The sequence below is a fragment of the Anthonomus grandis genome, chromosome 8, assembly GCF_022605725.1.
Source record: "Anthonomus grandis grandis chromosome 8, icAntGran1.3, whole genome shotgun sequence".
Classification (NCBI taxonomy): domain Eukaryota; kingdom Metazoa; phylum Arthropoda; class Insecta; order Coleoptera; family Curculionidae; genus Anthonomus; species Anthonomus grandis.
In genome coordinates, this window is record NC_065553.1 from 5,365,305 (window position 1) to 5,393,221 (window position 27,917).

General features: G+C 33.6%; 1 protein-coding gene and 2 long non-coding RNA genes across 3 annotated transcripts in view; 1 reads left to right on the forward strand and 2 right to left on the reverse strand.

Moving 5' to 3' along the window:
- The window catches only part of LOC126739337 (tyrosine-protein kinase Src42A-like), a 64,964-nt gene that overhangs the window by 25,098 nt on the left and 11,949 nt on the right, over positions 1-27,917 (forward strand). Inside the window, exons 2-3 of the mRNA XM_050444978.1 lie at positions 2,847-4,010; positions 27,464-27,585. Coding sequence (XP_050300935.1) covers positions 2,902-4,010; positions 27,464-27,585 — 1,231 coding nt within the window. The 5' untranslated portion in view covers positions 2,847-2,901. The remainder of the gene's footprint in view (positions 1-2,846; positions 4,011-27,463; positions 27,586-27,917) is intronic.
- LOC126739347 (uncharacterized) lies at positions 1,950-6,513 on the reverse strand. The gene is made up of 4 exons (XR_007661607.1): positions 5,760-6,513; positions 5,597-5,701; positions 5,237-5,488; positions 1,950-2,115 (listed from the first exon to the last, which is right to left on the reverse strand). It is a non-coding gene; the product is annotated as an uncharacterized LOC126739347 (long non-coding RNA).
- On the reverse strand, positions 20,183-22,323 carry LOC126739348 (uncharacterized). Its single transcript, XR_007661608.1, has 2 exons — positions 22,113-22,323; positions 20,183-21,054 (listed from the first exon to the last, which is right to left on the reverse strand). It is a non-coding gene; the product is annotated as an uncharacterized LOC126739348 (long non-coding RNA).

The window sequence follows — 27,917 nt, forward strand, 5'->3', positions numbered from 1 at the left end:
GATTTGGCGCACGGTTATTATTAAGTTCCTATGCATGGCGACTCAATTCATAAAACAGGTCATTGATAATATCTCCGTGTTCCCTTCGGTTTGGCGAATGCTCCAGTATTTTTTCCGCAGTATTTCAGAGGGTGGTAAGCCCTTATTAAATAACATACTGTTTTCGGATGAAGCTACGTTTATGCTTCATGGCATTTTATACCGCCAAAATTGTAGATACTGGATGAAAATTCACATAGTTATTATAACATACACTGGTGGCCAAAAGTAGATTGACAAATTCCATTTTTATGGATATATTTTATCTGAAGCAAAGGAAAAACCGGTTGAGCTTATTAAAAAAAAACAAATTTCATAGATTTTTATTGATTGCACTTTTTCTCAATATTTTTTTATTCAAATTCCAATAATTTTGTTTGACTGCTAGGTGGCCAAAATTGGATTGACAAACAACATATTTATTCAGTCTCTGAGTTTTATGCGTTGGTTTCTGTTGAATTGACTTTCCTTACTATTAGTTTTGAAAAATATTCACAATGCCACGTGGTATAACTTTATCGATCGATATTAAGATGCGAATAATGGACGATTACCGGAAAGGGGTTAAACAGGCGGATATTGCTCGAAAATTTTCTCTTTTGAGGGCAACAGTAAGTCAATTATTAAAAAAATTTAATCTCCGTGGAAGTGTTGTTCCTCTAAAAGAAACTGGTCGACCAAAGAAGACCACTAGTCGTGTTGAAAAATTAATTTTGAAAAAAGAAAAACTTGACCCATTCGCAACTTCAAAAGAAATCAAGCTGCATTTGGAAGAAGAAGGTGTGGGTTCAGTTAGTTGTCGTACCATTAGAAGGAGACTTCAATATAGTGATTTAAAAACAAGACGCCCTGCAAAGAAACCACTGCTAAGTTTAAAAAACGTACGGGCGCGATTGAGCTTTGCTCGAGAACATAGTCACTGGACAGTCTCCGAATGGAAAAAGGTTATTTTTAGTGATAAATCAAAGTTCAATTTGATTAATTCGAATGGCAAAAGAGATGTTAGGCGTCCTGTGAAGGTATGATCCCAAATATACGGTGTCCATAGTCAAGCATGGAGGTGGTTCCGTGATGGTGTGGTGGTGTTTTTCGGGCTATGGGATGGGTCCACTACACTTGATAGAAGGCACGATGGATCGTTTCATGTATAAAGACATACTGCAGGATGTTATGGTACCCTACGCTGATGAAGTTATGCCACTCAACCACTACTTTCAACATGATAACGATCCGAAACACGCATCCAAGGTCGTTAAGCAATGGTTGACCCAAGAAAAAATTAATGTTATCAAATGGCCGTCACAGTCACCGGACCTAAATCCGATCGAGAACATTTGGGATTACCTTGATCGTCACATCCGATGTAAAAATTTCAAAAATAAACAAGAACTTTTTGAAGCTTTGAAGGCATGCTGGATATCTATTGACACGTCCTATATTGACAATTTAATTAGGTCAATGCCCAAAAGGTTGGTGGAAGTGAGAAGAAATAAAGGCTATGCAACGCATTATTGAATAAAACCCTTTAAATTTTCTATACTTATTTTTATTTTAGTAAGCTTTGAATTTGACAATTTAATTTTGGCCACTTAAAAATTGTTAAGCTTTTTAATTTTTTTTTTTTATAAAATTGGGGATTACGAATAAATAGTTTAAATATAATTAAACATTACAAGTACTGTCCAACCTAATTTATCATTTCCTAAACCGTGATATAAACAAATTTGAAAAATAAGTAGTTGTCAATCTACTTTTGGCCACCAGTTTATGTGAGATCCCCATAATTGGCCTGTCCTTTATTGAGGGAAACCTGACCTCCGTAAAGTATTTGTAAATGCTGCAAAACCCCATAGTTCCTAAAATTAAACGTTTGGCAGGTCCAAACTACAGACAAGTATGGTTTCAATAAGGTGGAGCTCCTATAGTCGACATGTACGTAATTATTTAACTTTTATTTTTCCTAATAGATGGATAGGCAGAGGGGGTACCATAGAATGGCCAGCTAAGTCTCCGAACCTCTCCTCTTTAGATTACTTTTTTTGGGGCTATTTGAAAAATAGAGTATTTGTCACTAACCTGAAAATATAGAGGACTTAAAACAATGCATAACAAATGAAGCTGGCCAAGTTACACAAGAAGTGCAAGGAAAGCATTTTGAATATTTAATTTTAATAATTTAGCTTTGTACCAAAGTTTCTATTACAATACCTTTATTAAACTAGAAATTTAAAACCAGTTTTTTTTATTTATGATTCAGTTATTACCTAATGAAAAACTAAGATAGGAAAGTGGAACCCGTATTTCTCCAAGTTAAATCATTTAGATTTTACAACTTGATAAAGTTTTTAAAAATTTTAATTTTTATTTGTTGATACTTAACTGAAAACGGTTCAAGATGGGTATAGGATGTATATACATGAAATGTGCTTAGAATTTATCATAGAACCCAAATATGCATTAATAAATGGGGTGTTGTATTTAAAATAATAGCTCCGCAATATTTTTGACGCGCCCTATATATTTTTCAGAAATTTGAAAAAATGCAAAAACATAAAAGAGAATTGACGTATCCGAGCGTTTTTCAACCAGGTAATTCGTTTACCTGAAAAAGGTATTTTTCCAGACTTTTTAGGCACACTATACAAACTCGTTTTTAACAATTAAAAACAAACAAATCAATTAGAGAGATGGTAATGTAACACCATAACTCTTCTGGTAGAAAACAAAACATCATAACGTCATCTTATGCAACAAGTCAAATACCTCATGTAACCCATATAAAACCAACCATCTCCTTTTTCTCACAGCTTCATAACAAGCAGCGTTTAACTCTATCCACGCACATGTCTACCCCATCAAAGAATGGTTAAACAAGGCGGTGTAGTGTGGTGTTTCAAGGACAACCAATGGGTTCCACTCCAGCTGTCCTCGATCCGTCTACACGGAGTGCTCACCCAGGCTCACTGGGCGGCCCTTTCAGAGTTCCTGGAAAGAGTCGCCAACAAGCAGATGATTCTGCAAGATAACAATTTCACCGAGCTGACCGATAAGCATCGTGAACTCCTCCTGAATAGTGATAAACAAAATGTGATAAAACAGCAAGTATTGACTGATAGTAATAGTAGCATAGTAACGGAACGAAAAACTAGCCTAAGTCAGATTCCCGAGGAGAGGGTGGTGGTGGAGCTGCCCAGGAAGACGTCGATGCCCGAGTTACGGTCACTGACGCAAAAACGTGCAGGCAACGTAGATAATTTATTTAACGATGATAATGCGCAGAAGACTGAACCTAGCTCTAAGATATCCAAAGATAATGACGAGCTGGTACTCAGATTGCTTAAGAAATATTGCAAGTATAGTAAAGATACTTTTGACGATGAGATACTTAGTGCCATTGAAAATATCCCTGATGGTGAGGTAAGAGAGCAACCTCCCCCTAGAGTAAGAAAGATGGGATATGTCCCCAAAGAAGACAAAATCTACGAAAACGTGAATGAAATGATCCTAGACTCCTTAGAAGATAGCAAAAACGAGCATGTGATACGTTGGCTAAAGCAACAAAATAGCTCAGGAAAAATCTCGTTCGTAGATACACTATTACCGCCACGCAGACACTCCTCGGTAGAACTTCCTGTCTCCTCCCCGACGGATAGTCGCAAAAGTGTTGTTTCGGATCGCAAGTCTTCATCATCGGGATTCGAAAGCTGCTCCATACCAGAAAGTAGAAAATCTTCTTGGTGCGAGAGCACGCTGACGAGTAGGAAGAGTAGCGTGGGCTCGACCAGTTCTTGCTCCGAATGCGAGGAAGCTGATACGCAGAACCAGTGGCAGCGGTTCCTTAGGAGACACTTGAATTCGAAAAATTCGGAGAAACGATTAAGGAAACAGTGGGAGGCTTGGGCGAGAAACCGGAGGAGGTTGAGTTTACAGGCAGAACCTACCTGGAGCGAGAGTCAGTTAGAGAATCAACCGTAAGTATATTGGAAATTTTAAAATTTTACTTTGAGTACTTAAGGTTTCGAAATAGATGTTCTAAGTGTGAAGAAAAAATGTAAAGTAAGAAAGTGTGTTTTTCTATGAGTAGGTATAGAATATACAACAATTGTAACATAACAATCTATTATTCCTAAACTATTTAACAAGTTACTTTCGCACAGTAGGGAGTTACAGTTCTGCTATAGTGACCAACCCGTCTTACCAATATATTCTTGTTAGTGCATGCAAGAGGTTTATGCATAATGATAGTATCTATACGAACTTCTCATAAGATCATAAAAAGTTAATATATACGTCTTGTAACAAACATTTTTGTCAGAGTTTGTTGCGTTTGCGAACTCAACTGATTAAAGTTGACAAAATTGTTTCTTCAATAGTATTAAGGCTTGTTCAAGTGACTTTGAAGACTCACTATTTGTTTGACTTGATTGTCATAGGGTGGCAATAGTCTTGAACTAAATGCAGACAAAATGTTTAATTATCTTATTAAGTCGTCTCAGTACTTACGACAGTGTCTTAAAGTTGTTACGGTTTATTTTTTTTTATCAGGTTCTTTTAAAGTTGCCTTGACGAAATCAAATTAGTTATGTAAATTTCCCTCGCACCTTAAATTTTCAAACTATGAAAAATACTATTTCATTTATTTAAAATGTTAAACTTGCTAATTATAGAGATTTGTTTAAACTAATTAAGCACTTTTCAAATGATATTTAAGCTTTAAGACTGTTTAAATTAATTTTATTTCAAAATTAAGCCAAAAACCATAATGTAAAATTTTTTGAAGAATCTGGGACCGATTTTAATAAAATGAAAAGATATCTTATTATTTTTTATTTGACTTTAATAACAATCCCTAATTTGAAATCAAAATAATTATTTTTTTTATTATTTTTTGAAAGGTGTTGATTTCATAGTTGTCAAAAGTCAAGTTCTGGCCAATTATAACCCACTATTTCCCATCCAATTACCCCAATATGCTGATGAGTGGCGCAAAAATCTTAACATTTGAGGAGTTTAACAGAGGCTTCCTTTAGAGAAGTGTACTTCTTGGTTTTTTTTGCCGATTTTAAGTACCATCTTGCCTTAGTGCAGATTTAAAAAGGTGTTGTTTATTCAGCATTTAAGTTTTGTGTCAGAGTCAATTCACATTGGCCGTTTTTTTGTGCTCTAACTCGTATTTGGAATTAAGGTAATCCCATACCTTGATGTTGTGCTGCATAGAAGAGCAAGTACCAAAGAAGTCGTGTCCACACTCCATGTCTTTGCATACTCTCAACTTTTGCAAGATTCTTCCCGTCTCCAAAGCTTTATCTTGAACTACATTGGACTATTCAAGCAAGCACACAAGAGAGAAGTCTCTTTTAGGATTTATAGCTTTAACTTTGTGAATCTCTGTCAAGTTTCTTCCCGTTCCTGAGACCTGCTTGACGTTCGACAATACCAGCAGCTTCACCTATATAAAGTCAGGTTTGCTACATGTTGTGATGTTAGTAGTGGGCTTTAGAACCCCCTTGATGGGACAACTTTACAAATTTTATGGCAAATAAATGATAGCACTTACTTAAAGTTCTCAAGTATAAAAGACAATCACCTCTTGATAAAAGCAACTTAGGTGTTAGCATATAGCATAAATATCCTTTAAAGTCATTATCATTTAGGCCTTGATCTAAAACAAAAAGCACTAAAAATGGTGATTCACCAATAGAATTAATAATTAGTCTCACTTGACTGTCTGTAAACTGGGTAAAATAGGCCTATTTCGAAGGTAATCTTGCACTAAATGTTGATTATGATTATTAATTTGTAAGTAAAACAGCTTTATAATTACGAAATACCCCATTTTTATCATTAGTTAAACAAATAAAGTATAAGATTGAATAAACTGATACTATAACGTCACACCAAAAATATGGAATTAATTTTTTATTTTATTGTAATTAGGGTATACAACAGAGCTTGCAGATGATATTTTTTTTGTGTTTTCCCATTGCCTAGTAGTTTTCTTGAGAGATTTTATTTCAGGTTTTAGACGTTGTCTTTAGTTAGATTAGATTAGATTTCCTGTTTTGGGTATAAGTACACCGGGATCTTCTTTTCCACGGCGCTCCCTTATTTTAGTTCTGTTTTTACTACCCACGCCACTCTACCTTTTGAGTCGGCATCCCTTTACAGTTGATCCCTTTAACACCTGTTTTTGATTTCTTCCTTTCTCTCCTCTCCCTTCCTTCCCCATTCCCGTTCACCCCTTCGCCCCAAAGTCTGTGGGCACCTTAGGGATTTTGCTTGATTTTTAATTGCAAATTTTTAGTTATATACCGCATCTCGAGGATCTTGTAAATAGAAACACTTGATTTTCTTCTATGAATATTGTTCGATCTTTATGTCGATAAGCATCTGCCCTGAGGGCTTCATTTTAATATTTCTTACGGAATGTATTGCAGAAGAATAGGGAGAAATCTCTGAGATTATTTACATGTAGTCCTGATATAAATATCTTCGAACTATTATAAAGTACTATTGGTCAGATAGTATAATAGTTAGATATTGTCACCTTTAATAAGATTCTGAATAGTTTGTTTTTTATTTTCGTCCCATTATTTTGCAAGCACTTATCTCTAAGAACTCTAAAAAACTAATAAATACATTTCTTGTTCCCTTTTATGCTACGGCGTATGGATTTTACTCTATCTAGATTTTACGTTCTCTTCCTGATCATTTACAAGCAATGTCAATGCCAGAATGTTCCTAAGAATTTTTTTTTGTAAATTTAATAGTTTTCGAGAAATTTTAGAATTTAGGTATTGTTTCTTCGCTATAGTGAGTTTGACAAGCGGTTGTTGTTAAATAAATCAATTTTTTTATGCTATCAAACAATTAATAAGTACAAAAAATACACAAATTGATATATCATTATTTTAATAATTATATAATTATATTATTTTCTTCTTCAAGGTAGGGAAAACTAGCGAAACAAGATAGTTAAATTATATTTATTTATAAAACTATATAAGAGCGAATAAAATTAATAATAAAGTAGGAGCATAATATAGAATACAAAATACCAATTATTTCGTATAAATTCAAACACTTTGTAATAACTTATTTTACCTTACTCTAAATTTAAATCTGTCACTGTCACTATCATTGCCTGAACTTATTATTCTGTCTAACATTGGTCCTTATAGACGCGTAAGAATTTTCTACTTTTAAAACATATTGTATGGAGTTTTTCCAACTATCGGTTGTAATATTATTCACTACACTAAAACCAATTTTCAAAAAGTTGTGAGTTAATGTCTTGATGGTAATCCAGGGAAGAATCTGCTAAATTTTCAGCTGAAAGTAGTAGACAGTTTGGAACGAAACCACTTTCTGAGTCTGCATGTGTTATTGTTATCCTCTTTCCTGAGGGTGCGTTGGTGTTACATTTTTTTGAGGAGTCACTTCATCCTTTTTGTGCGTATCATGAATGTCGAACTAAGTTTCGTCAGGGTAACTTACCTACATTGCCTAACATCACAAGTGTTAATTCGGACTAATCTCAGGCATAAATATATACCCATATTTACATTTTTTGCCATTAATTGTATCTACTTAATATTTTGCAATACAGGTAAATATGAAATTTGTAATCCGGTTCTAACCACAATTATAATCATTTTGGGTCTTGTTATGACCCAACAGATAATTAGGGTTTTATTGCGGTCAAAAGATCAACGGTATATCTTAGAGTTAACTATAATTTCTTTTACAGTTTGCCACATTTTAGGGTATTTGCTATCCTCGATAAGAGACGATTTGTAATTTTCAAGATATACTTGAAATCTTATATATCTTATCCCTGTTTCTGCAAAATAAAAAAGAAATCGTGTTATTTTAAAGAATCTAACAAGTAACTATCTTGGCCTCTTAAAACATTTTTTTTAACCTTAGGCGCCATCGTAAAGGCCGATAGACCAATTATTGTCAAGATAAAAGTAGTCTTTCCTCATTCCCTGAGTGGCGTAATCGTTTTCGCGAACACCAGAGAAAAAAGGCTGAACCATCATCATCATCATCGTCAACGTAGTGATCTGATCTCACGAGAGGTCGTTAACTGGCCATCTTGTTTTTATTTTGGTATACATGCCGAGATGATGATGATGATCGAGAGGAAGAAAGAAACAAATTATTTTGACGTGTGCAATTGCAAAACAATAAAGTATAATGAGGGTTATGGCGATGGATGGACATGACTAAATCTGCTTTTTCGCGTTTTTTAATGATTGTTGGATTAAACTGGTATATTGGACTTTAATTTAGGATCAGCTTAAAGGTCCAGCTGAGAGAGTAAGAGGAGAATGCCCCATAAAGAAGGAATACAAGAAGTCGATCACCCCAGGAGAGTTAAAGCTACTAAATACCCTTTTCATTCGGCCCGCAAGCAAAAATAAAAAAAGCTAAAGCGGTTCTTAAGTAACATGGTAGAGACAGTGTGGATTAGCATTCAAGCCGGTTATTTCACCGCTCGTTTTTTATATATGGCAACGACGTGTACGGCACAATGCGGTGCCTCAGTCAGTCTCGGCCATTTTATTTATTGCAGTGTAAGGGTTTTACATAATCTGCCATCGGGACATAAGAAAAAGAAGAGTCGAAGAATATTCTCTTGTTTGCATTTTGTATGAAAATAAAAACCTGTTATTAGTTTGTAACCGTTTTGATTCATAGAGTTTGAAATCGTTAAGTCCGACTTGAAGGGCCTATAATTATTTAATTAGTTTTTTCTTCATTATAGTGTTCCGTGATATTTATTTAAATTAATTGCTGAAAACAGACGCGCAAGTGTGTTAAAAATATTAAGAGGTCTGGGTGGGATAATTAAAAACTCTGAAATGGCTGTGTGGCTTAATCGGATGGAATACACTCTCTCTATCAGTGTCATATTGATCTAAATAAATTTGTTCAGTGAGAACTGCTGCCTGGCTTCTTCCCCAAATAGAGGCAGACACAATTGTTTAATCGTGCCACTGGAGAGTACTAGTAGACTGTACTAATTTATTTTGTATGTTTACCGAAGGACCACAGCTTATATGGCGCTGAACCAATTAATTTAATAAATGAAATAAAACTTTTACAATACAAAATATGCTCATTTATTAGATCCGAAGACAGGAAAATGGAACCGTGAAATGGAATCATAAAAGCAGTTGTAAACTATGAATTATCTTTGCTGTTTCTTTGTATACTTAATTTTACCTTATTTACACTCACTTTGCTTCTTAGCAGGTAAATTTACTCACTTCTTTCTAACAATGGTGCTTTTAATCTATTGTATCAACACACGACGACCGAACTCATACCTAGCGACAATAATACAGGTAGTTTTAACTGGGTTTAGAGTATAAGGGTACTTATGGACTGTAACTCTTGGACCAGTAATTGGCCATCAAGAGTTTGGAGAGAGAGATCCAAGGGTAAAGGAAATAAGGGTAACTCGTGAACAACTTCTCATTTCGATCGCGACTCTACTCACACACTACATCTCGGGGACAGTGACCCAAATTAACTTCTACAGCAACTGAGCTCGATTCTATAGCTAAACTTTGACCGTGTGACTTCTTTACCATTGCTTGTTTTACTTAGTGGGTGTAAAAATGCTCAATAAGTGCATCTTTCATCAACAAGGGATGTGAAAAAGGGCTTAAGACCTGAGAGACTGACAGTTTTATAGGACAGGAAGGAGACAACATATCTCATGAGTTGAAAGATGCTTTGGTTAAATATACATTAAAGGAAGGGTTTCTACATTAATTTTTTTTTAATTCTTAAATATCGGCTTTTGCCATACTTATATCGAAGAGTCACTATATATGCAATCTCAATATAAGAAGCAAATCCTACCTACTATTCCTTGGTATAACAAAGAATTTTGTAAGAGTTCATACTTAATTGTTCTATTAGTGAGTACCTAAGTGTTCTATTTACTATTAACGTTTTTCAAAGTATTTAAGAGTGCTATGTGCATAAGGCTTCTGTAGTTTTTCTATGCTGAGAAACTAATAAGTAGCGATCTCTTGAAATGTATACGATTTTGTCGTGAAAAACTTGCCTAGGAAATTGAAAACACGTCCATGGTCTTTAAAATGAATAAAGCTCTACATACTTGACAGGCGGCAAAAGGTCAAGTCTGTCAAGTATGTAGAAGGACGAGGGATGGAATATAGTAATTTTCAAAGGAAGGGGTTTTCCTCCATGGTATCTCCCAGCGCAGTGTTATGGAATTAATTATTTTTTTAGGTAAATGATTTAGCCAGGGAAATATAAGATCATACCTTGTTTCAAACGTTACAATTCAACTCTTTTGATAACAGCAGTAACTCTCTCAGACCTCCTTGACATCTCTACGGAAAGAGTAAAAGAATCACAGGATTGGGTATTAAGGAACAAACTGGTTATGAAATTTGTCTCTATTGGTACCAAACAAAGAAACACAGAGCCTCCTAATAGACATTCATATCGATCAGAATTTGGACTGAACTGAGCTTTTAATGATTGTTTGCAAAAGCGTCAACACAATGTGTACTCCTTAACATTTTGAAAGGATTTGCTGGGTGCTTAGGTATGGGATAATCGTTTATCACAGAAGTACTTATGCCAATTGTTGATAAAAAAGGGGCTATGCGGACCATGTTCTATTTTCGGAAAACCCACAAATGCAGAGGAAGATTTAGAGATCTTTAGCTTCTCTTACCTGCAAGGCTAAACTCATTAAATGCATTGCATTGAAAAAGGATTAATTTCTAGAATATAAACCACACCATAATACTCCTATCCGACATCCAGGCCTTAATTTTCTGACTCACAGATTCACTGCAACCCACTTATCTTTGTGTAACATATTTTATTATAATTCCTATTCTTATTTATAATTATTTTTTTAAATTGTGCTCCTAATGGGGGAAAGCAAAAGAGATGTTGCAAAATATATACCAATCGACAAACTTTCTATGGATCAATACTTTGAAAAGTTGGTCTATGAATATTTTTTTAATGTGTCAAAAAATATAAGTATAAGCACGCTTTTATTGGGCAAGGTCTATTGATACCAATCTTTTAATAATTATTGAATATTTACATAAGAATATAGATGGTCGGAAGGGTTGATGCTTTCTATACGGATTTCAATAAAGCATTTGACAATTTATTTTTCATTATATTTATTAACAATATTAAAACTTGTTTCACCATTCTAACTTCTTACTTTATACCGAGAAACTAAAAATTCACAATAAAATCTATAGCACATATGACTGAATAACCAAAATGATTTAAGCAGGTTTATTGATTACTGTAACAGGCAGTAATCAATAACAGGCATTTTATGGGTCATATTTGTTGTCTTTCAAAGTTTGAAGCGTTTAAAAGTAACCACTTCAAATTGATTATTTTCTGACCTGTGGGAACCTTCTAGGGATCGATGATGTTCTTAAAATTATGAACATAAATCAATTAAAAATAAATACACCTCGATGACAGAAAAGGGTGTTATTGGGTTGTTTCCCAACAGTATCCTCAAACCTTCTTCTTTTTTTTTTAACTTTTATTTTCAAGAAATTTGTAGTTATGTGACGGCCTGCAAAATCCCATTTTTTTACATAACATCTAAGATAACTTAACGGACGGCATAAGACTCATATTCATAAAATGTATCTGAAATTTACTTTGTAACTTTTTTGTAACTTATTTTAAAAGCATTTTTATTCCCTTTAAAATGTATCTCATTCATACGTTTTCCAACGTTTCGACGTATTAATAACCATCATCAGGTATTTTTCCTTAGTACGGCTCTTATTTTTTTAATTGCTAAAAACTTAAATACTTTTAAATGTTTATTCTTTTCCTCATGATTTAAAATTTAATTAGTAAAAAGCTTAAGCTTATTAAACTAGTGGTTTTTTATGTTAAACCCAATGAACCGTAATGTAAATGTAAAAAAATGTAGTTTTAAATTATGATATTTATTGATATTATCCATTCAATTTAATTGGCTGTGATAGTAGTTGAAATCTGCGTTGTCCTGGTTACCAAACAAAAATAATATTTTTGACAGAAGTCGTCAAGCTTTCGCGCCAGTTTTTATTCATGTTAATATTTGTCGGATTGGTAATAACGCTCCTAATTGGCCCGCAAGGTCGCCTGATATAACTCCCATGGATTTGTCCATATGGGGTTTGATTAAGAACCAGGTTTATCAAACTACGCCTCAACATTTAGAGGACCTAAGTTTAAAAATAAGAGAAACGTGCAATAAATTTTCAATTCCGTCAACAACATTAAAAAAAAATTGTAATCAATGCGCCCAAATGCTTACAACAAGTTAATGGTGCTCATGTCAAACATTTAAATTAATAAAAATTTATTTCATAATAATTGAGGAGGTAACAATCAAACCGTGTTTTGTCACACTAATGAGAATTTTGGTAAAAGCGAGAAAATATTTTATTTACCTGAATCGTATGAGTAGCAATTAGTTTATTGTCTAAATACATTCTACACTGCATTATTAAGTTATATTTAAAAAACTGCTGATATTTTTTTAAATAAAGTAGTTGAAAAGGCTAATTAAAAAATGGACAAATCGGTTTTTGAATGAAATAAATGGACAAAATTTGTTTTGAATGCTATACAGTTTATTTGTAATAAAAATAGAATAATGTATTAGTTAAATGAGAAACGTAAAAAAAGTTAAATTTTTACTGCCACATCCTTTTCCAAGCAATCACAGATTATCTCATCTTCATCCTCACTTGCTGAAGGAGTATTAAAAAGGATTTTTTTATACCAGTTAAACTGCTCATCACCCAGATTTGTCCAATCTCCATACATTGCCTTTAAAAGATTGTTGACGTCTTTCTTTTTGTCCTCACTAATTGCATGATTAAGCGGAAGTTCCTTAAGCTTCATACCTCTTATTTTATCAGTATTGATTCCTCTTTTTACCAGTGATTGAAACTCTTAATTTTCAGACTCAAAACGAAAGTTCTGCAGTCCTCTAACCACTACATTAAAGCCTTTCTTGGTTTCTTTTCGCTGAATTTGAATTCTTTTCATATCACTGATCATTGGCAAATCCTTATAGTACGTGCTTAATGACTTTGTATTTAACAATTTCCAGTCTTTTCCAATAACCTTTACAACTCCAACTTTACGGAAGACCTCGTGATATAGTCTTCTTTGGTTAGAATAGTGGTCTTTTTCTTTAGTTGCAATTCTATTTGCCCTAAGACTCTATCTGGTGGAATAAAGCTGTGTCCACGAACTGATGGATAAAAGCACTCTATATCATCAAGAGTTTTGTTTTGTCCCAAAAATAACATTAATGTACAATATTATTTTTATTTTGACCCACGCACCCGTCGCTAAATAATCTAAGCTTTCTTTGGCCATTGAAGTCTTTATTTTGCAAGTAGTCATACAATGCTGAAGAAATTTCTGCACTCCCTTTGGCTGCTTCTTCTTCCGTCCATGTATATAAGTGGACATCCTAAGATTGTAGGTGTACAATGCAAAAATTGTAAAGTCCAATTTGCCGCGAATAAAAGGCTTCCTGTATTGCAGTCTTTGGAAGAGGCTGAATTTGCTGCAAATCAAAACAAAGACTAATAGCGTCAGGTACGTTTCGTGATAGATGTTCCCTAAAAACTTTGGCTATAAGCTTGTGGACTCTTTTTTCAATCATATATTTGGTTTTCTCAGCTGCAAGATTATTGCGAGCTGCATTTTTAATTTTAACACTCATAAGTGAATAATAACTGCAAATGTCTGAAGCAGGAGACTTAACAAAACCATATATTAAAGTTATTCACAAACACTCTACGGAACATAGATTCATGCACTTTTAAATTATCGGGGACACTACTATTATAAATAGCATGCAGTTTTTTAATACTACTTAGCTGACAACTGAGATAGATGCGTTTTGATTTTTGACGGCTGTAGTGGCTTTCAGTTCCTTTTAATTTTGCTATAAAACTTCGTACATTGTCTCTTTTTTCAAGACTTTTATGGCTTTTGCGGTCACGCTTATCTTCGATTGCACTTCCTCTGTGAAGTTTCTCAGCAATATTTTTTACTCTTGTTCTCCCTATTTTAGTAATACTTAAGAACAATTTTTGGCAAACGGGGATAGTAATTGTACTAGTTTTTAAAAAATATAAAACACTGTAATTATGGCAACCACCAGATATTTTTTTCTTATTTTGGTCAGCTGGTCTAGGTCGGGGTCTCTTAACTGGCACCGTGCGTAGAAGCGAAGCCACTATAGTGTCATGTGGTCGTTTCTCTGGAACAGAGTAAAGTCTTTCTCGAACTTCCTTTACAATTTGTGGATTCACATTGCGGCAAGATAATTTTTTATTTAAATGTAGGCATGGCACAAAAACATTACATCCTTTCGGAGCGGAATATCTTTCCTTTTTTTTTTGAGCTCTCACTCCTCCGGTCGCCGTCCGTTTTCGTCTTCCTGAACTTGCCTCACCAATGATAACATCTGCCCCATCATTGTCCTCTTCATAAAACATTAGAATTTTACTTTGATTTGGTTGTACTCTGTAATATAAAATTTTTATTTGTAATACAAAAAATACCTAAAAATTGCAGGCACCGTACTAATATAAAAATGGTTTATTAAAGTAGTACTTACATTGATGTACAAGGCTCTGGATTTTCAATTGCAGCACGTGTTGAATTAATATGTTCTCTACTTGTGTCCATGCTGCAATGTGTAAATATAATATTTAAAAACAAAATGGTTACGTATAATAACATAACAGATTCAAAATCCTAAGCATTACACAGGGTATTTGATGCATCGTTTGCCAAATTTGAATAGGCGTTAGAAGGGACCCTTTTCTACCCCCCAAGTTACTAAAGAGCATTCTTTGCTACACGGATTTTTTTTAAATTGGCCGCTTTTTAAATTTTAATTTGAATAATGACAAAAGTCAATTTTATTTTTTATAAAACGGCGCATTACATATAAAAAAAATAGAGACTGTACCAATAACCTTTTTTGTAATTTAGCTCTAAATGCTCACTTTTATGATTTTCTAAAAAAACATATCCCGTAAAAAAATGCATATCGCAAATAATGCCTTAGGGGTTTGGGAGATAGAAAAGGCTCCCTTCTCTATGCTGCTTAAATTTGCCAAATGATTATGGTGTTTGCACCAAACACCATGTATAAAATAATTTTTTTTAATAATGAAATAAACACACAGGGAAGATCTCTACTTACGTTATTTAGCAGGAGTTTATGAGCTGATAATTTGAAACCTTTTGAACACCAACATACACAAAAACTTGTTATTAAATTGGTTTAGCTTACAAACACAAACAACGTAAACCTCTTTGCACGACACGTGGAAATGTAATAACATTGTGCCAGCATGTTCATACAGAACGCATTTTGTCCATCGTCCAAGATGGCGTTTGATCTCCTGATTGGTTGGTTGGACAAAACACGGCTTGAGTCAAAACTGACGAAGGATAAAACATGTTTTGCACAGTATGGCAGTTTTCAATTTCTATTTATATGGGAGCTATATTGTTTTGATCGATTTATTGTAGCTAAAATAGTAATGCATGTATGAAATTGTCTTGCACTTATAACTCCAAAATGATAAAAATATGACAAAACACGTTTTGATTGTCACCTCCTCAATTATGTACATATTATTTAATATAGCCTTTATTTTTTTTTTAATAAGTTCTGGATTTGTTTTTGTTCATTATTATATTGTTTATTAAAAGTAAATTTATATAAAGTGAGTCAAATTATTGTTTTCATATTAATTTTTTTTAATTATCTCCTTTTAATATTGATGTTTAACATTTAGAAGCAATAATGTTACTTAGTAGATGATTATTGATTAAATAAATTGATGACAGCTAAACAAATTGTACACTCTTTAAAGGTTAAAAGACATTTTGTGTCAAATGACAACCAAAAACATACACTTTTTACTGTATTAATAAGTAATTATAATTAACAATTAAAAAAATCAGGCCGCATTAAATTTAATTTCTGATGATGGTTTTTAATACATCGAAACGTTGGAAAACGTATGAATGAAAAAATGCTTTTAAAATAAGTTATAAAAAAATTCAGGTCCGTATTTAAAAAAAAGAAGTTGATAGCCGTTGCCATAAACGTCATAAAAAATTAAAGGTGAAGTTTTGTAGAGCACAAAAAATAATAAAACATAAGTAAGTTTCTAAAATCAATAGTTTTGGAAATAATAATATATAAATAAAATTTGGCGTTTTTTATAAATCACCCTGTAACTCACGAATTAATAAACATTTTGCAACGCTGTAAAAGGATTTCGAATAAGCATCAAACTTGACAACTTCACTTATGTGTGAACTTTGTAATTTAAATGGAACAGTATGTATATTAACTACTAATATCAATTTAAATATTTACTCCATTTTAAAATTAAACGAACAGATACATTATTCACCTCTCAGGAAACAAAACTCATGGCTAGTATAATCGCATTTTAATTACTTTTAGTACCGATACGGAAAATCGTTATTGACCAAACGAAATTCCAACCTCCCAGTTGCATTTCTGCAAATTCTTCCCTATTAATCAACCAATTTTACTCCTTTTTTAGCGGGAAATTCTCATTATTATTTGCATAAGAAGTAATGGAATTAGAATTATAATTGAAAAAAAAATGACCTTTTAGAAGGACGAGGACCATTTCTCTTGAATGCGCGTATAAATAATTTTAATGAACTCATTGTTCCTACTATTATTACATTGACTAATTCAGGCGTTGCTCGTTCAGCCAAAATGTTTTTTCTTTTAATGGAATTGCACGCGATATTACAGTCATGCATTGTTAACTGCCTTCAACAATGACCGACATATAACTAACTACCTTATCAAATGTAATGTGCTTGCTTTATCACATATTTGTAATATTTTTTTTAAATATGACGAATTGGATTACAATTAATCGTCACATACTTCGGCTGTACACTCCTCCCCGTTAAGATCTCTTTTTTGTGAACTTTTAATTCTAGAATATGCTTCTTTGGTCAGATATGACAATAACATTATACCAATATGTATTCAGGAAACTCAAGCGTTCCTCATCTATTCAGAAAATAGCAATACTAAACATTAGTATTAATAAACTAAAGAAATTTTCACAAATAAAGAAAGCGTCGCAACAAATTATATCTTTTTAAATGATATGGTATTTTTTTAATGCCTTTTTAAATTCTATACGAAATTAGGGTTTTTAGCTTTTAAATATTCCACTTTCCTTGCCGTTTTCAATTAAGGTTGGCGATAGCAAATGCGTGCTTATCTTAAGCCGTTCTAAGAACTTACTTAAAGTTGAAACCCGATGTTTCGCATCCAGGACAGTCGCTTTCTTCTCAACGTTTTTCTTCCAACGTTCCTTCAGTTATTAGTTGCGGTAACACGTACTTTTTATGCCTTAGTAGGTCGCCTAAAAATGCTGTTTCCTTTTATGATACGTATTCTCTGGAGTACTTCATCGTTCGGAATTCTCTCCGACCAAGGAATCCTCAGCATTCGTCTGTAGCACTAGTTTTCAAATGCCTCAGGACATGATATATTTATCATGTCCGCTTTCAACTTTCATGATTAAACGTCGTGCAAGAGAATTATAGATTTTCAAAGATGTAAGAGGTGGAGGTATTCGTGAAAAATACGTTGTTTAAATATATTAAAAAAATGTAGGATATTTTACAAAATTATAACCAATATACCTTTGCTGATATAGTTAGTCGTAACTTCAATAACTTTTTTCCAGAGTTTATGGCTAACGAACAATACGATTGCATCTGTAATGTAAGTTGTTATACCGAAAAAAAAATCAATAATAAACAATAGTTAATTGTTAATTGATTTAATTAATTGTTAATTGAAACCATTTTCCTTAGACAATGTATATAAAAGAAGAAATTGTATAAGAAAATAGTCTGATGTAAGGGTATAATAAGGCCTCTTTCACACGGTCAGGATATTTATCCGTCCGTCTGATCGCCCGGCCGGGCAGCGTACTTAACAACCCTAACCCGTTACAGTGCTAACCGATTCCGACAATGGCCGACAGCGAAATTTACAAACAATATCCCGATGCAGTTCTCTGGTACCTGTATGAAGTTAGAATTCGTAACACCGTGCTTTGTTTTTTATGATGATTATGACATAAAATGTTCAGTTTCATCCTAACCTAACATTTTTAAACTGTTGTTTTTTTTTCGTGGCGTACTTTAAAGTATTCATAAAGTATTGTGTAAAGTTTATTGCATAAAAAATGGAAGTTATAAAACAACTATTTTCGTTTGACGACTTATCAGATATCGATTTGAGCAAAGTCGATATAAAAGACGTTAATTGTTTCCAAATTACTGTAAGAACTAAGTTTTAAGATTCAAATTACTCGGAAGCAATAAAAAAATGGATTATGTATAAAACGTTTCCCAATCTTAAGAAATGTTTATACAAGAAAATATTTAAATGCCAGCACAGTGAAAAAAACAACGCCAAAAGTAATGTTAAGAGCCGCCGACAAAATTTTGAATGCAACGCCAGCATTACCTTTGTTATTAAAAAAATAAACAAGGGTACTATTAAGAATGATTCGTTTTTATTGAAGGGATTGAACGTTGTTATTCTGGTAAGTGAATTGAATTTTGGTATAGTTTTCTACATTTGGTTATTACTTATTCTACATAGGGTTAATTAGTTAAAAATGTAAAAATCCAATATGACACCCATTAGAAAAAACAAAGTTAATGATGGTCGGCAAAAGACGAAACGTTTTATTGAAAACCACCATGTAGCACGGAAAAAGTGGCAATGCAAAAGTGCAAATTATTTTAAAATCGGATAGCAAATAAGCTTAGAAAAAAATAAAATCGAATTTTTAAAATGTCGTTTTTTTTTCTCGATATTTGCAAACGTATCAGAAATTTATTAAATTTTTAAACGGAATTTTTAATAAGCATCCAATTATGCAACTTTGCCATAATTTAATCGACCCTGTATCTCTTACCGTTTCCGAGATCCCAATGATGAGGGTCGAATTTGGGCCACCCTGTACATTCCATGTAATTTTGTTGATTATGTTAAAAACCCAAGTATTTTGTATTTGGACTGTTTAAAAGTTTACGCACAATACAAGTGTGTAATTAAAATATAAAAAAAATTGTTTCACTTTTATTTTTATTACTAGATAGAGCTCGTAGACCACCGACCTAGTTTTTTAGCCTTACAAACATTTTTACACTTTACCATACTTCAAACACATTTTTAATAGGAATTATTTTAAAATTTCGATTTTTCACGATTATTTTCGGAACCAATCGGAGTTTTTAATTTTAAGGCATATTTTTGAGCTCAGAAATGCGCAACTTTGCCCAAATTTACCCATCTTCGTATCTTCTATGGTTACCGAGAACCCATTAGTGAGGGACGAATTTAAAATACCTTATATATTGTCTCTCAGTCAGCAGTCAATGTAATTTGGCCTTTAATTTGTTTTGTTCCTAAACGTTCTTAAATTAGTGCTGCGAAAGCGGCTCTCCCTGCAGTACGAGTGAACTGTGTCGGGATATGGTTTGTAAATTTTTCGTTCGGCCATAATCGGAATCGGTTAGCACCGTAGGGGGTTAGGGTTGGTAACAACAAAATACGCGGCCGGGCAGTGCCCTGGAGCGCTCTTCACACGGGAGTTTGCGAAACTCCGGACCATTTGGTGCTAGGTAATTCAGTTTGACGCTGATTATCATGGACAATAGACGCAAAAAGATTATAATCGCTTTGTTAATACATCGGCGAAAAAGACAGCGTAATAGACGAGTTTGGGTTCATCCGTTGCTAGAAAGCCGCTACTTGAAAGGAGCCTTCTTTGTGCTTTTTCAACAATTGAAAGAAGACGAAACTAAGTTTTTTAATTATTTTCGTATGAGCGTTACTTCTTTTTATGAGTTGTTGCAACGTGTGCAGCCCGAGGTACAAAAACAAGATACAAATATGAGGAACTGCATCCAACCTGAACAAATGTTGGCTGTTACATTGAGGTAAGTTTCTATAAAATAAATAAAAAACAAAATATACATTTTAGGTTAATATTCCACTTCAAAAAAATCAAAAGTCAATATCTGAATTCTGTGAGAAAGGGGATGACAAATCGTTATAATTACTCGTAGATTGTGTGTCATTAGAATCAGGAGACAGGTAAGGTGGAGATATTACGTTAGTAGAATAATTGTTACTTGATGGAATCGTTTGATGTTGATTGGAGACACTGGGTAGCAGTGAAGTGTATGAAAGGCCAGAAGACTGATACTGCTGAGAGTTCTGCAATGGATTGTTGCAGGGGTATTGTTGTGTTTGTTGTTGAGAGTATGGGAGAGTATAAATCTGCAGCTGTTGATGTTGGGTTGTTGGAATAGAAACAGCGTTCTGAATGTTTTTAATCACCTGCAGAACTCCCATCTGAAAATCTACAATCTGGTTGTCATTGAACTTTTAAATAGAAGGAAGAATGCCCTTAAAAAATTTCATATTACGGTCCTCTTGGTCTCCTGCCTCAATCGATTTTAGCATTCTTAGTTCAAATTCGTCGAGAGTTCGCTTCCTCTTTCTCGTTGACTGCTGTACATCTGTAGTCTTTACGGTAAGGGTTTTTGCAGATGGAGTTTGCTAAATTTGGTGAGTTGCACCTGGAGTCTCCATCCCTCGATCTGCTGATTAGAGTTCTTCTGCTTCCTGCTGACCTGCCTCATCTATCTGCTTATAGGCCATGTTAGACTCAGTTGACCGCCGGTGATATACGCCCTTCTCGAGAAAATTTAGTTGTTCGTGATACACATACTTTCTCAGTTTTGATGAAGCAGCTCCTGATTTTTTTGAGTTTTTGTCTCGGTTCTTTTATTTAAGCCACTGGTCTCTGATATTATTCCGCCTTTTAACAACCATTTGACCTGTAACAAAAAATCTACAATAGTATAGAATTTTTAATTTTTAATTGATTTTTTTTTTCAATTTCAGGTACATGGGTAGTGGATGTAGCTTCACAGATCTGTATTATAGCTATCGACTGGGAATTTCTACAAGTACAAAAATTGTTCAGGAGGTCTGTAACATTCTCTGGTCATCTTTAGTACAAGAATTTATTCCTAAACTTACGAAAGAACTCTGCGAGTCAGTTGCAACTGGATTCGAAAAACGGGCAAATTTTTTCCACTGCATTGGTGCGGTAGACGGAAAACATATTAGAATTGTAAAACCCGAGTTTAGTGGTTCGTTATACTATAATAATTATAAGTCCTATTTCTCAGTTGTGTTGATGGCAGTCGCTGACTCGAACTATCGATTCATTTATGTTGATGTAGGCGCATATGGAAGTGAGTGTGATTCAAGTATTTTTAAGAAAGTACTTTGTGGAAGAGTATACAAGAAAAGACCTTGGAATTGCCACCTGCAAAGCCTTTACCTGGTTATGAAGGTCCAAATATACCTTATTTTCTTATAGGAGACGAAGCTTTCGGATTAAATACTAATTTACTACGGCCTTTTGGAGGAAAGGAACTTTTACAGAAAAAAAGAATATTCAATTATCGCCTCAGCCGAGTCAGGAGATATGTTGAGTGTTCCTTTGGTATACTGACAAACAAATGGAGAATTTTGCATCGACCTTTGAATGTTGAATACAGATTTTGCCGTTAGTATTGTGAAAGCTTGTGTAGTGCTTCACAATTTCGTGAGGGAAAGATATGGCTATAACTTTGAGGATACCATGACAGTTTTGGGTATGAATGATTTGCCAGCACAACCAAATATGCAAGGTGGAAGGGCGGCTAATGATATTAGAAATGTCCTAAGTGACTATTTTCTAACTGAAGTAGGCAAAGTACCATGGCAATTGTCAAAAATTTAGATGACTTGTTTTATTATAAATACTATTTTCCAACCTTAGCGTATGTTTAGTTCAATGTTCATAAAAAATAAGAGGCAAGTAATAAAATAATTGTAAACTTACCAAACTCTTTTCTTTCTCCGTCACTTAAATTTTCAAAATTTTCTTTCAACTGAGCGCAAATACTTCTCCATGCCTCAGTTTTTTTATTGCGATTTTTGTAATCCTCAGCAGCTTTGTCCCAAATTTCTGATTTATTCTGAACTAAACTAATCAGGATTTCAGAATCTATGTCTTCTACTTCTTTCGACATGATTAAATACTCGTAGCTACAATACAAAGTAAACACACAGTTTTCACAACAGCCTACGCGGTACTGACCTGCAGACAGGTATAGACCAATCGGACAATTAAACACCCGGATCATGTAAACGCATTCATTGCGCACTATGGTCTGCTAGAGCATAGTACGGGCGTTTGCCCGGGTATATCCGGGCGTTTTGTGTGCCCGGACGGCGATTCACCCGTGCCCGGAAAGTGTGAAAGAACATCATGTTAAACTATGTATTTCTACTATTCCGGGTGACGGGACGAAACTCGGACGGACAAACACCCTGACCGTGTGAAAGAGGCATTATAATTTTAGTTCTCGTAAAGTATGATCTGTAAAGAGAGTTAAAACAATTTACAAGTCCAAGAGAGAACCGCAAAAATAAAGTTGTCAAAGTGCCTGAAGAATACAATAATCTTACCTCAAAACACCCAAAAGAAAACCTCAAAACAATGCTGCTAGCTACAGTCGGTGTGGGTTCTGCTTTTCAACCTCTACACAAACCCTTACCAAATAATTGCACTTAAATATTTGTGCCAAGGCCACCAAAATGTTACCCAGCTCTAAGTCAAATCCGGTATGGCGCCACCAAAGTTTTTGCTTTTATAAAAACCTTATTGGAGCCCAATTTTCTTTTTAATTGATATACTATCAGGCAAGTTTAAAAGAAAACTTGGAAAACAAAATGAAAATTTCACTATCAGTTACGCTTTTCCAATAATATCAACGCTCAACAACAAATGAAAAACCAGATTAAAAACAGAATAATAATTTATTAAAGGTAGAAGTGATAACAACTATAGATGGATGCTGCTTTGAATTGTTTTATATGTTATGTAATTACTGTATTTCACTAAAATTAATATTAAGAAATGCTATGCTTTTTAGTCTAAGACCAGAGTTAAATAATCAGACACCAATGTAAAGAAAAAAAACCAATCAAACTAACCCCATAAGCTTAAATAAAATAATATCACCTTTTTTCCCTGTTGCCCTTAAAATAATAAAATGAAGTAACAGTGGAGTTAAGTTAGTGTTGTTTGATGACAAAACTTATAAATTATAGGATAAAGAATAAACTAAAGCCTAGCTAGTTAAAATTGTCAAGTAAATTAAAGAGAAAAATAGACCAGGCTGTTAAGTTATAAAAATACTTTTAAAGAGAAAGCTTCTTAAAATTAAATACTAAAAATTTACAGTAGCACGGTATATCCCGCCACTGACAATGTCCCTCCTTAAAAAAAAACTAAAAAAAAATACCTATAAAGCCTCTCCAAAATATGTCATATAAGCCCCTAAATATTTCCAATTATTATATTCATATTTAAAAAAATAATCTTAGGATATCTGAAACTGTGTATACTAATGCAAAACTCAAGCATTACTCGTAGTACTACGTATAGCCGGATGCGTTTTACCTTACAGGAGTTACTTGTTACAAATAGTCATAATATACCAGGTGATACAAATCAATAAATTCATAAATGCAAATAATCAATATGTAGGTAAATATAAATAATAATAAAAGGTTTTCAATGATAAGATATGAAACAATGTGAGGTTGAACTCTGTGTTGGTGTGGAACAGCAAGATATTACAAGATTGACCAGGAAATAAATACAATTTTAAATAATAAGCCACAAAGTTCAACTCTCCAATGACTCGTTAAATATAAGTTCTTTAAGTGGTAAAATAAACATGTATTCATATCAAGATACTTAGCTCTCAGCACACAGCAGGCAAAATTTCAGACTCCAAAGACACCAACAAGGAAACAACTGCAGGTTTCCGAGCTTCACCTCTTTGACCACACTCCACACTCTAGTAGCAAGCCAGAGTAGATGTCTGCTACAATCAAATCCACATTAGGAATTGCAAAATTTAAGTGGGACCCCATAGAACCAAGTTTCACATACAAATTAGTTCCTCCAAAATTGTCCCATACTAGAGAAACTCTAAAACAATGGACCCCTCTTAAAAAAATGGGTACAAAGTTAAGACTTGCGAAACTTCTCAAAACTCATATACGAAATTATGTACAAAACATGTGAAAAGTATCAAAAGATCTGATTGGTAATTAAAAGTTCCATAATCAATACTACTTCAGGCCTGTCACTAATCACAACTATCAATAAACCGCATGGCCAAAGCCACGAACTTGGTTTGGTTTGGTTTGTGGTTTTAATGGCTTCTGCTACGAGGCAATCTGCCAGCACGATTTGGAGATTCGGGAAAACTGTCGGGTATGTACCCTATTCCCCGAATCGATATTTTCACAATTGTTAATACTGAAATGCACGGTGACGCCTCCTCTACGATGCATCCGGCATCATCCGGCCTGGCTACCGGCGTGAATAGGTTCAGCTACCACTGGCAAAGGGCAAGGGCAGGAAAGGGTCTAGGAAGGGTTCCAAAGGATAGGAAAGGAAAGAACGACCACATGTTGACTGAGTGCAGGATGACGCGGAAGTGGGCTTGATACTTTCACTAAATGTACTTCTTAAAGGCACGTTATATCCAACGGCAAGGGGTAGGAAAGGGTTTAGGAAAGGAATCCGAAGGATAGGAAAGGAATAGAACGACCACGTGTTGACTGAGTGAAGGATGACGCGGAAGTGAAAGAGCCACGAACTGACAAATATACCTAAGTAAATGACCACTGCTAGGTGGCCGCCATTTTCCGTGATTGTGTCCTTTCGATGTTGGTCACTCCAATTTCAGATGTACCAGTTTGTAGGAAAATAAAACAAAGTTTTTGGGAGGTTATGTTTAAAAAAACAAAGTAAAAAGTTACATTTAGTTAAGAATAGATGCGATAAGATAGTTGCGTTATTAAGTCTGAGTATTTTTCGTGTCTTTACAAATCGCCAAAAACTAGCCAATCCGCTATACTCACAATTGACAATGTTATTTAGAATCAGTCATATCGAGTGATTCTGTCGAGATTTTAGTGCGTTATTTTGGAATCCCAATGATGATTTATAACCAATATTAATAAAAAAAATAAATTTTGTTCGTGAAACGTCAGCGTTCTCAATTTCATTACTTACCGTTATTTAATATATTTTTTGTTGGCAACACTGAAAATGTTCAGAGTGACCAACATCAAAAGGACACAACCACTATAAAAATGGCGGTTATGTCAAAACAAGGAAAGATGTAGTACAATATTCAGAATGTGAAGAAAACTGTAACAAGGAACAGACAAGAACTGGATTTCACCTTAACTTATCTCGGTTACTCAAGAGGGTGTTACTAGTAGGAATTTGTAATTTTTATTGAATCTTTACATTTTAAAGTCTAATAATATGCAATTATTTTTATAAGAAATATAACCTTTAGTTTTAGCAATTTTAAAACGTAACAACTTAACCGGTTTGACATGTATCGCTTTATATTTTGTACTGTTTGTTTTAACTTTAAAAGTGTTTTTCATATATCTTGAAAAATTACTGTGAATAATTGGTGTATCATAATATTTGGAATTTATAATTCTGTAGCGAAGTTTGTTAAATTTAATAATAATCAAAGATGTGTAATAAATCATTTTCGAGGTTTGGATGTCTTATACAGTGTACACCACAAATTGCTTTAACGCGGATTTCTGTGATCCGAAACCTTTATCAGCTAAACCGCATGGATGACGAGTATTTTGGTCTGGGAGAATATCGGTTACGGACAAACCGGGTGGATGTTGATTATCGTTTTTGTTTAAATTGAATAAAAATAACCCACATTAAAGTAATTCCTGTTATGGTACAAAACTATTTATTTAAAAATACATTTAAACATAAGCGATTACGCGAACATATACGGAATAATTAAAATACCCGTATTTAACATAAGATTGCGTGCTAAAATATGAACACGATGGAGAATCATATCAAGTAGGAGTTTGGCAATCATTCTTTCACGGAAACATTTTTGCCACAAAAATTGCTCAACAGAAAAAATTTATTAATTTATCAGTTTGTACCGTTGCCTTGTTCAATCGATTCAATTCACTAGAAAAATAGACAAGCAAATTTTAAATCATTGTGAAATGAACGGCCTTGTACAATGTGCGATAATACGTTGCAACACTCTTTCCGAATCTCATCTAAAACCCAACCCAAATTCCCAAGAACAAATCAAAAATTCCAAACGAGCAAACGGAATCTTCGTTTCTGAGAACCCCTCTGACTTGGTGTCTTCGAATACTTGACTTCGTACAGTCATTCTTTATTGTCAGATTATACGTAACGAAAACAAATTAAAAAAAAGTGCGTCGTGTAACTTTAAAGGTGTTTGGGCACCATTATGGAGGCCATTATGACCTAATTTGGTTTTTCAACGATACTTGGAAGTGCTTGACCGATTTGGTATCGCTTGGTTTATGATTTGATTGTGATCAAACTGGCTATAATATTTTTATTAATACAACGTATATACATAAGTTTATGTTCTCTCATTTTGTTATTTTATAAACGATAAGTATATCTCAGAATTTTTATAATGATGATTTGATTGACACCTAATCGAAAAAATCAAAGGCAAAACCGACTTTTGAAATATTCCAGATAACGGACTTCCTTTATCATAAATCATTATTTAGTTGCTTTTTAACGATCACACTTTAACATTATTTTTCAAATGGGTTGTGATAAACTAATTTTGTGGCCATGGTAATGCTTGAACCATTTTTCGAGAGCTACTCTTGTCCGTATGGCTTAGAATGGGACTGCAGCCAATGTGGAAAAAGGCGGAATACTATTTTATTATCTTATTCAAAGTAAGATGCGTCCTCCAAAGGATCGGTCTCATAAAAGTAATTGTTAAACTTTACCAATTGGACATTCACCTATTGTAATTAGGAATTTTATAAATGAAATTATTACAAAACACTTATATGATCATTGACAAAGGAATTTGTTAATTTAGCACGTACATTTGTTACAAAATCGATTCACTTACTATTGACCGATTCTGCATGTTAATTTTTCTAAAAAAAATTAGTTTGTCAGGGTTGCAATACTTTGAGAATGAATGCCAAGCGACTTTAATTTTTGCATTGTCTAGCCTACTCGTATAGCCTAGTTTCTATAAGTTGTAATTTAAATTCCATTTATCCTCGACACAATCTAATAAATTATGTTTGTTTTAGATGGTATTTTAATAAAATAAAACGAATTGAAGCAGAGAAGAAGCTGCTACTACCGGAAAACGAACATGGAGCTTTCTTGATTCGTGACTCGGAAAGCAGGCACAATGACTACTCTTTGTCTGGTAAGATTTTTTTTAATTAAATACATATTTAAAAAATACACCAAAGGTCATAGCAATCGTGTAACAGGCCTTTTTTTTATTATGATTTTTTTTTTCAATTTCTTAACAAAATTTCATTGAGAATGCATCCGATTTAATTTTAATTTGTGCTTTTCAAGTATTTAAATGTACTGAAAAGCGACCCTTTAGTTACTTGTGACCAGTATCCTGCATTAGAACGGGTTCTAAATAAAATAAATAAAAGTATTGATACAATTGTAGATATATTTTATAAAAAAGTCTTTACTTCTCAATTTGATTTTTTACTGAGCTCAGAAAAGAAGTTAATAATT